This window comes from Haliotis rubra, unplaced genomic scaffold (genome assembly GCF_003918875.1).
Source record: "Haliotis rubra isolate DU_JTF1 unplaced genomic scaffold, ASM391887v1 Scf51, whole genome shotgun sequence".
NCBI lineage: Eukaryota > Metazoa > Mollusca > Gastropoda > Lepetellida > Haliotidae > Haliotis > Haliotis rubra.
In genome coordinates, this window is record NW_025767202.1 from 2,180,334 (window position 1) to 2,190,251 (window position 9,918).

A 9,918-nucleotide genomic window follows, 5' to 3' on the forward strand; every position below is an offset into this window, starting at 1 on the left:
TGTCTATACGATATTCTCGACAGGAACATAACATATATAAGTCTAACCTAAGCATCAGATCTTTAACTCTGTCGGTGGTTCGTGTAACAACGCATCCTGCAATGAAAATCAGCCATAAAGATGGTAGTATGTTGTTATCCTGTGTTGTAATAGAACAAGGCTTGGCTGGCATGGCGTCAACGTAAGGTGTCTAACCGAGAAATTAACCCGATCGTTGGCCTGGCAGTACCCCCTTAAGTGGAGTATCAACGTACAACTGGCATTGGTTCACCACGAAATCCATCAAATCAATCAGCATTTTTCAAACGGCAGATGTGAATGAAATCTGATTCGAATTCATGATTAGCAATGTATTAACTTACAGTCGTTGAATCTCGTATCTCTCGATACAGTCGTGAATGTGCTCGTCTTGGTAGCTGCGATTTTTTTCATTCTGTTTGATGCACAGTGTGATGACAACCTTTGTCTGTTCGTTATATTATTTATTCAGCATCTCGGATACTCAAAACTTTTAAACTGTCTATAGCCATCGATTTGCAGTTAGTTTCTCCGTCTATACATGTCCTTGGTAATTACTCACGGTTGACAAATTCAATTTTGATTAATTTTATCCTGTTTTTACTTGCTTACCTCTCAGCCATGGTCTTGAGAACACTGCTTTACTGTAATCAATGCACGAGTTCGTCATGATCCAGCCAAGCATGACCCTTTTATGCGTTTAGATTAACGTACCTGTAAAAACCAGCATTAGCATATAGTCTGTTTCATAGTTACATGCAATGGAGAACGTGGCAGTTGTTGTTTGTTAGTATGTGCGGGGATTACCATGAATAGACTCTGATGAAACGCTTGTATTTCGAATAGGAGCTGTCAAGATCGTTACTGTGACGGACATCACAAGGTCCTGTCAGTCTGAAATAACAGGTTGTGTGAAAATACCGATCGGGTATCCAGCTCAGGTTTTAAGGTAAGTTGATGTTGATGTTTTGCCACGCACAACGTTCTACCTCCAATAAGTATCGGTGTGTCGTTCTATTGCCTGCATGTCACAGTGACCCGGTAAGACGAGTGTTCTTCTTTGTGAAGCAGAGCGTGATATAGTGTTGGCGGTCATACTCGTTGTATGATTTATTTTTGTTTGAAACATTTCGCATATTCAGATTCGATTAAATGTTTATACCAGTGTTAATCCTTGTTGTATTCGCTGTTGCCTGTGAGATTAAGTCAGTGGGGGTGGGGGTAGGGGTCGGGTGGGGGTTGAAACCAGCCAAGCGCAACAATAGTTCCCGATGCCCGCAGAGTCCACACTAATGTTAGGTGGTAAATCTTCATTTGTCGACTTCCCGGGCTTGAACAGTGTTGGCGTAGCTGAACGTATTTATACGTGTGTTAGTATAAGCGTTTGTACATTTAGTTTTGTTTATTGTTCAAACCCGAAATCAGCAATATCCACGTTATATAGCGGCGTGACTTTGAGAGAGCATAATAGATTCATTATTTGGAATATTATAAAACATATATTCATCCAGTGCACAATTCTATAACAGAACATGCCCTCCAATTGTTGAAATTGTTGATACTGATGTCATCAAAAGTTTCATATTATTAAATTCTGGACGTCTACATAGATAGCGTCCATGTGAACATGTAAGATATATATTTATTGATAGATATGAACTGGAGTTTCTGGTTGGTTTTGGAGATATCAAAACATATGACGTCCACTTGATTATCCACAGTATATTTCAGAGAATCGTGCAGAAAGATTCCACGTGGTCAAAGTAACAAGACGCCTGACAGTGTATACCAATGGAGAAAAACACCAACGTTTCATGTTCAACGAAGTCCAGCATTTCACATATGGTATGTTCAGCACACTTCAGATGACATGTGCGTGTATTTGTAGCAGATTGTACTGAATCTGTGAAGATAACTGTAATTTGTTTTACATGTTGATTCGCTAGTCAAAACTAAAACGTCAACTGAGAAGCAGTACAACAAACACACAACACAGAAATATGTTGAAATTAACAACTTTATTTTAAAATTAAATTAAAAGTTGACAAATCAATAATAATCACTACTAAGGTATAACTATGGCAGTAAGAGAGTTACAGTACAAGTTCAAAGGTAATATAAAGAGCAGTGATAAGCAAGTGAGCATCAAATGGTGTGATGGTGATATTCACCTGTCAACGACAGTGATGCAGCTTGCAACATAGACCTAACAGGACATTATGATCGTTACACACTGATCTCGCTGATCTTCTGGTAACTTTACACGTCATGTGAGACGAGAGGCAAGAGTGTTCTCCCTCTGATTAGCGTTAGAAAAAGATGGTGGAACATTGTCCGAATCCCTGGGCCAGAAATAGGTGGTAGCTTCCTGCAGGACCTTCCAGAACATAACACAAGCAATGTCACAGTCACGTCACACTACTGTAAACACATTTTGTAATGCGGGAGAGTAATATACATCTTTGGAAAATGAAATGTTTTGACAAATTTGAAATTGCTTCTTTTTTAAGATTTAAAAAGTGAAGAAATTCTTTTAGGTTTTGAGAATCCGAATGTTATTAGTTCTACTTGTCTGAAATACTTTCTGTAAATATAGAAAAAGACCTTACGGAATATCAGCATTGTGGTTGAGCTTTTGGCCGGGGAATTGGTGATACATTTGTTGCTCCCAATATATATACCTCGTTGTTCAATTTTGCATGGAGCTTTAGAAGAAGGGACGAGCTCGCAGTGCTACTCACCTACCTTCTCTCATCTGCTCACTGTGTTATAGGGGCGGTGGGGTAGCTTCATGGTTACAGCTTATTGCTCGGTTCGATTCCCCACATGGGTGCAATGTGTGAATGTACAATGTACGGCGACCCACCCCCACCCCACCCACCCCTCTTCCTGTGGACATTTTGATCTGACATGTGCGATATGATAAAGAGAAGAGCATCACGGTCGCCAGCACAAAGTTGATGGCTACGGGCTACGGGGTGTGTAGTGAACGCCATACCTCCATGCCTATACTTCTAGTTCAGATAATATGCAACTAATCCAACAGGAGTAAAACTGAAACTGCATACAATCATCATAAACATGCAGATACATATCGCTGGATCGTGATGATGTTTTGAAGTGTAATGTTCTGCCCTATATAGATCCAGCTGCTGCCAACAGAAGCCATGCAGCATGAATTTATGTTTACACACAGCACTGCACAGCAATTAACGGCACTTGCTTTATTAATTCAGCACTCATTTGAACATTGCTTCATGGTTACTAAGCACCATCAAGGAGAACATTTGTTAGCCTTTTAACGTTCAACTTCAGGCCATGAAAACAATCAGCCGTGTTTTATGTGTCATGTACATTCACAACACTTCAAAAACTCATTTCAGTTTAGAAGCACTTAAGCACTAGCACATATCGATATTTTAAAATAGCATCGACAAAAACTCTCCGATACTTAAGAGAATTTTGATAGAGCAGTGTCCAGTATATAATAAGTGTTTACTGATCAGTTAAAATAGTTATGGCACTGTGTGTTCGCGAACAGGTGAGCGTATCCTGGCCCACCTGTCAGGTGCTGTGCTAGTGGCTAGGGGTAGCCTAGTGGTTATAGCAGCCGCTCGTCACGCTGAAGACCCGGGTTCTATTCCCCACATGGGTGCAATATGTGAAGCCCATATGTGGTGTCCCTCGCCGTAATATTGCTGGAATATTTTCTCAATGCGGCGTAAAACGATATTCACTCACTCACTCTGTACTAGCATCATGCTTGAGCTTCATGATATCTTTCATTGACTAATAGTTAACACTTCTCCAGATATTGTCCTGGCGTAAACATCCCTCACACTGAGGCCTACATGTATACCCATTAAGATGTTTCTCAGATTCCCTAACGAGGGTGAGGGGATATGTAAATATTTTTAATCACATTTTTGGTTGGGACACTTTTACGTCTCGTCAGCGAATATAAATCTAGAATATCATACACAGATGCTTTTATGCTTTAAAGACAACATACAAAATAGTGTTGACGAGTATATAAATGGTTCAATGTTGACACCGGGTGTTCCCGAAATGAGTAATCATATCCTGAAACCGACAGCAGCCACCACTCACTGAATGTGCATAAAATGTTTGTTAGCGGCCTTACGGCTCATAATTGCCGCCCCCAAACTGCTATTATTCATGAACTCGTCGATGTACGTCATTAAATTTCGAGCACATGGATCAGTCCTACTGGGAAGTGATGGACGCTGTTTTACAAGTAAGACATGACAGTTCAACTGCACCTGGCGCCCTGACCGCCTTTAAATAAATCTTGGATCGTTTATGTCCTGATACGATTCTCACACAGACTATTTTCAGTTGAATTAATGATCTACTGCAATTCCTCAATCCATAATCAAATTATTGATATGTATTTTTGTATTTCTAGCTTGTGATGAGTGACGGATATTCTCCCGATGCCACGGAAGAACAAAAGGTTGTGGCGAAGGACGTGTTGAATAAGATAGCGGACAAGAATGTACAGGATACAGTTATATACGGTCGCTACACGGATACAAGCGACCGGTATGACATGGTAGGTTGCACCTGGGGCGGTAGTCTGGCAGCACCTTCATTTCCCAGACAATCACACAATGATACAAATATCACACACACCATACCACACCACAGGGAATCATTGATAAACGACACATTCACATATGCGCGCGATGTTAGATTTGCAGATACAGTGTTCCCGGCTGCTAAGAATGAATACCTGCTAATGAGAATTTTTGTTGTATTGGTGCACCGGTACCTCTAGGCCATCTGTGTTTCGGAAGCCGAATACGGAGCGTATACTTTCATAACATTCATTGGGAGAAGATACAGCTTAATGTATCATGGAATGTTGATATTCCGATCAAAATCGCTGAATATATTGCTTCAGTTTTCGTGTCCCAATACACTTTTATAATTATGAAAATACATTTACGGCCTCTGTACACAGGCTATGGACGTCTGCAACTACAACGGCCCGAAAGAGACGGCTGCCGTTGTTGCTGAATGCTTTACAAGGAACAGAGAAAATGTGCATCTTTTGGATGTAGCTGCTGGCACTGGTCTCTGTGCTGTAGAGGTATGTAAGATGCTCTGGTCTATGTGCTGTAGAGGTATGTAAGATGCACTGGTCTCTGTGCTGTAGAGGTGTGTAAGATGCATTGTTCTCTGTGTTGTAGAGGTATGTAAGATGCACTGGTCTCTGTGTTGTAGAGGTATGTAAGATGCATTGGTCTCTGTGCTGTAGAGGTATGTAAGATGCACTGGTCTCTGTGTTGTAGAGGTATGTAAGATGCACTGGTCTCTGTGTTGTAGAGGTATGTAAGATGCATTGTTCTCTGTGCTGTAGAGGTATGTAAGATGCACTGGTCTCTGTGCGGTAGAGATATGTAAGATGCATTGTTCTCTGTGCTGTAGAGATATGTAAGATGCACTGGTCTCTGTGTTGTAGAGGTATGTAAGATGCATTGTTCTCTGTGCTGTAGAGGTATGTAAGATGCATTGTTCTCTGTGTTGTAGAGGTATGTAAGATGCACTGGTCTATGATCTGTAGAGGTATGTAAGATGCACTGGTCTCTGTGTTGTAGAGGTATGTAAGATGCACTGGTCTCTGTGCGGTAGAGATATGTAAGATGCATTGTTCTCTGTGCTGTAGAGATATGTAAGATGCACTGGTCTCTGTGTTGTAGAGGTATGTAAGATGCACTGGTCTCTGTGTTGTAGAGGTATGTAAGATGCACTGGTCTCTGTGCTGTAGAGGTATGTAAGATGCACTGGTCTCTGTGCTGTAGAGGTATGTAAGATGCATTGTTCTCTGTGTTGTAGAGGTATGTAAGATGCACTGGTCTATGATCTGTAGAGGTATGTAAGATGCACTGGTCTCTGTGTTGTAGAGGTATGTAAGATGCTCTGGTCTCTGTGCTGTAGAGGTATGTAAGATGCACTGGTCTCTGTGCTGTAGAGGTATGTAAGATGCACTGGTCTCTGTGCTGTAGAGGTATGTAAGATGCTCTGGTCTCTGTGTTGTAGAAGTATGTAAGATGCACTGGTCTCTGTGCTGTAGAGGTATGTAAGATGCATTATTCTCTGTGCTGTAGAGGTATGTAAGATGCACTGGTCTCTGTGTTGTAGAGGTATGTAAGATGCACTGGTCTCTGTGTTTTAGAGGTATGTAAGATGCACTGGTCTCTGTGTTGTAGAGGTATGTAAGATGCACTGGTCTCTGTGTTGTAGAGGTATGTAAGATGCACTGGTCTCTGTGTTGTAGAGGTATGTAAGATGCACTGGTCTCTGTGTTGTAGAGGTATGTAAGATGCATTGTTCTCTGTGTTGTAGAGGTATGTAAAATGCACTGGTGTCTGTGGTGTAGAGGTATGTAAGATGCACTGGTCTCTGTGTTGTAGAGGTATGTAAGATGCACTGGTCTCTGTGCTGTAGGGGTATGTAAGATGCACTGGTCTCTGAGCTGCAGAATGTCACGCTCTATCGTTTAGAAACATTTACGGAAGTTTCTCTGTTGCAGGACATTCTAGTGCGCGCACGTGTGTGTATGTGTGCGTGCGCCGCGCGCGCGTGTGTGTACGATGACAAAAATACTCTGCATATGCAATAAACGATTTCAGATCATTACTATATAAATAGATATCTTCACGGAGTTCAGTGACACGCGGTAAGTGAGAACCATTGTGTAGTATTTCAGATGAATAATATGCTCATTTCTGGTGTCCACCATCGTGATATTGCAGGAATATTGCTAAATGCTCACTCACTCACTCACTCACTAATAATACGCTAAACACTATTGTATCTCTACTTTCTAATTTTCTAGCTTAATACCATAAGAATATATGTCCACTAGCTTCGCAAACATGGGTTCCTGAAGATGGACGCCTTGGACGCCAGTCCGGGGATGCTGGAGGAAGCTAAACGGAAAGGATTGTATGACCAGTACATTATTGACATTTTAGGAGAAAAGACGCTTGACATTTCAACAGGTGGGTAAATCATATAAATATAGAAAGGGATTTATGTTGTTCCCTAAAAACCTGCATATACCAATAGGGCGGCCTAGTGGTTAGGCGTTCGCTCGCCATGCCGGAGACCTGGGTACAATATGTGAAGCCCATTTCTGGTGTCCCCCGCCGTGATATTGCTGTAATATTGCTAAAAGCGGCATAAAACCATTCTCATTCTCTCAATGTTGCTACTAACTGTTTCTGTTTCACCAGATTAAACATAGGCGACAAAATGTAAAAAAACCCTGCATAATCATTAATATGCCTTCTCATCAATATACGATGTTCACTGGACAGGAGGGGGGCATGGGTTGATGTACCCTCTTTGGTTGTTAATGTTCCCCTCGCTCTTCGGGACCAGTGAACAACGTATTTACCTTACTGTACAACCCGATGTTAATTTTGAACTGTTTGAAGGACTGGTATCAGATCATAATAAGGAGTACCAGAGTTAGGCAATTAGCCAATACCGACGCGAGTCAAGAAAAACAAATTTAAAGTTAGCTCCCTTCCATCGATTTGCATTCGCAAAACATCGGTAATTTCCGTACATCATATTCGAGATAAAGAATTACTAACACGAATTACCAGATGAATTCCCACAGTACGGCATTCCCAGCGGATAACGTAGAAAATGTTACTCGCTTGTAAGCGGGGTACATAGAAAATGTTACTCGCTTGTAAGCAGGGTACATTGAAAATAATAGAAGAGCGCTAAGAAAACGACATTGATGCGTGAGGTAAGATAATATGCCTTAAAACTTTTGTGTTGAAACAAGTGGCCTGTCATACCCATTCGGTCCAATTCCTAACTGGCATTATTTCAGAGTATAACATGCAGTCCGTAAACTTGATGGTTGTGTTATATTTTAGCCATTATTTACAGATACATACGACGCCGTTGTCATGTGTGGATTCAGTATAGAAATCCTGCAAAGGCTACCGATCACCGCATTTGAAGAACTGATAAGGATAGTCAAACCAGGTTCGTGCTGACGGTACAATTAAATAGGCTGCTTATAACTCATCACTCGTTATAGGTTTTGTGTAGTCATATTTCGTCTCTAGATCATGCTTGTATTACCAAGCCATTGTCATACAAGACGAGGATAGTTGATACTTCCTACATCATATAAACCCGTATATACCTCAGACCTCGTGCTTCTTTACATAATTGGGGCGGTGGGTAGCCTAATGCTTAAAACGTCCGCTCGTCATGCCAAAGACCTGGGTTCGATTCTCCACATGAGTATAATGTGTGAAGCCTATTTCATGTGTCCCCTGTCGTGATATTGCTGGAATATTGCTAAAAGCGGCGTAAAGTTATACTCACTCATTCACGTTCGAATTGCCCTAATTGTGAGTGTTGATTAGTAAGAAGGTGTGTTACCAGTGGCTCCCACAGCATTCATCAGCTCTGTCTTGCTCCCCACATTAAGTTAACAAGCCGTGATGTAACTGAAATCTTCTCCAGGAGGCTACTTCATCAACACTGGGTGGATGATGATGTACACTGATGGCGGCGAGGTTAAAGCAGAACAGCTGAGAAGACAACTTAAAACATTGGAAGAAAATGGCAAATGGAAGTTTGTGCAACTGAAACATTTTAAGAATTATATAAAAGGGTTTGATGGCGCCGTTAGTGTCCATATGATCTGCAAATGATATATTGCATGACGTTTCTAGTCCATAAAGACTCAAAGACTCATGTACATACTACACTATTCTAGTACACTGACTGTTAGTTATAATGTCAGATTTTCGTTTACATTTTGAACACACCTTTATTAATACATTTGAACACACCTCTATTAATACATTTGAACACACCTCTATTAATACATTTGAACACACCTCTATTAATACATTTGAACACACCTTTATTAATACATTTGAACACACCTCTATTAATACATTTAAACACATCTCTATTAATACATTTGAACACATCTTTATTAATACATTTTGAACACACCTCTATTAATACATTTAAACACACCTCTATTAATACATTTGAACACACCTCTATTTACACGTTTGAACACTTGTAATTACTTGAGTTATAATTGTTTAACATAACGTAATAACACTGGTTTCGTATTGTTTGTATTAATGATATGACAAGAAGTCAGTTATTGCTTGTGACATGTATAATACACATTTACATGATATATTGTTGTTGTTCTATGTAGATATGTCAAAACCATATGTGCACTTTTTGTACGTCCATTTCATCGAGACATGGAATGTTTTATTGGAAGTCTTGTGAATGAATTTTTGTATTTAAACAAGAATAAATATGAGTTAAAGATGGTTTCTGAAACGCAACCAGTTTGTTGTTCGAAATACAACAAAGGGCTTGTTCTGGCATGACATCGTCGAGAAAAATGAACAGTAACAATGTTCACTTTAAACGCAATACATGACCATGGCTAATAGAGACAATTAAACGCAGTGTATACATTATTTCCACTTCTGCAGTCATTTCAGGTCCACTGTACAGGAGTCAGGAAAACATCTCTATGCATCGTTGTGAAACAGGGCCTCCTTTCACAAAGCACTAAGGTGATCGTAAGTCACTTTGTTCTGCTGCTCTGTTTCCATCGTAAACTTAAGGTGGTCTAGGAGTACATTGGGGTCATGATGGTTGTCTAGGTAACCTCAACTTTCCTGTGCAATGTTAATGAGATGGGAGAGTGGAGATGCCAAGGGTAGACCATGAGTTAAGGTTAACCTTAGTAAAGGTCATAACTGACTTCGAGGAGGCCCAGGTTCAACATACCACGCTGGGAGTTGTTGGGATTCAGTTTGTTGTGTATGATATCATTAATCTCACCTTTGTCATGAA

At 40.5% G+C, this 9,918-nt stretch overlaps 1 protein-coding gene and 1 long non-coding RNA gene across 3 annotated transcripts; both read left to right on the plus strand.

Annotated features, from left to right (window-relative positions):
- Positions 1-760: 760 nt before the first annotated feature.
- Positions 761-9,398, plus strand: LOC124292235 (methyltransferase-like protein 27). 2 transcript variants are annotated; one of them, XM_046729290.1, is made up of 6 exons: positions 761-963; positions 4,445-4,594; positions 5,006-5,134; positions 6,914-7,049; positions 7,957-8,055; positions 8,545-9,398. In XM_046729290.1, exons 2-6 carry the CDS (start codon positions 4,454-4,456, stop codon positions 8,733-8,735), a joined length of 696 nt encoding a protein of 231 aa, XP_046585246.1. In that variant the 5' UTR covers positions 761-963; positions 4,445-4,453; the 3' UTR covers positions 8,736-9,398. The 2 variants fall into 2 exon arrangements, with proteins under 2 accessions (XP_046585246.1, XP_046585245.1); XM_046729289.1 differs by lacking the exon at positions 761-963 and adding an exon at positions 4,196-4,276 and having other exon boundaries at positions 4,448-4,594.
- On the plus strand, positions 5,682-6,179 carry LOC124292237. Its single transcript, XR_006902393.1, has 3 exons — positions 5,682-5,848; positions 5,951-6,120; positions 6,155-6,179. It is a non-coding gene; the product is annotated as an uncharacterized LOC124292237 (long non-coding RNA).
- Positions 9,399-9,918: the final 520 nt, after the last annotated feature.

Excerpts from the sequence above, each read along its gene's own strand:
- LOC124292235 (XM_046729289.1), top strand. The coding sequence starts at position 4,235 with ATGGATCAGTCCTACTGGGAAGTGATGGACGCTGTTTTACAA. Across the intron at positions 4,595-5,005 it reads CAAGCGACCGGTATGACATG|GCTATGGACGTCTGCAACTA; the intron begins GTAGGTTGCACC and ends CTCTGTACACAG. Across the intron at positions 5,135-6,913 it reads CTGGTCTCTGTGCTGTAGAG|CTTCGCAAACATGGGTTCCT; the intron begins GTATGTAAGATG and ends TATGTCCACTAG.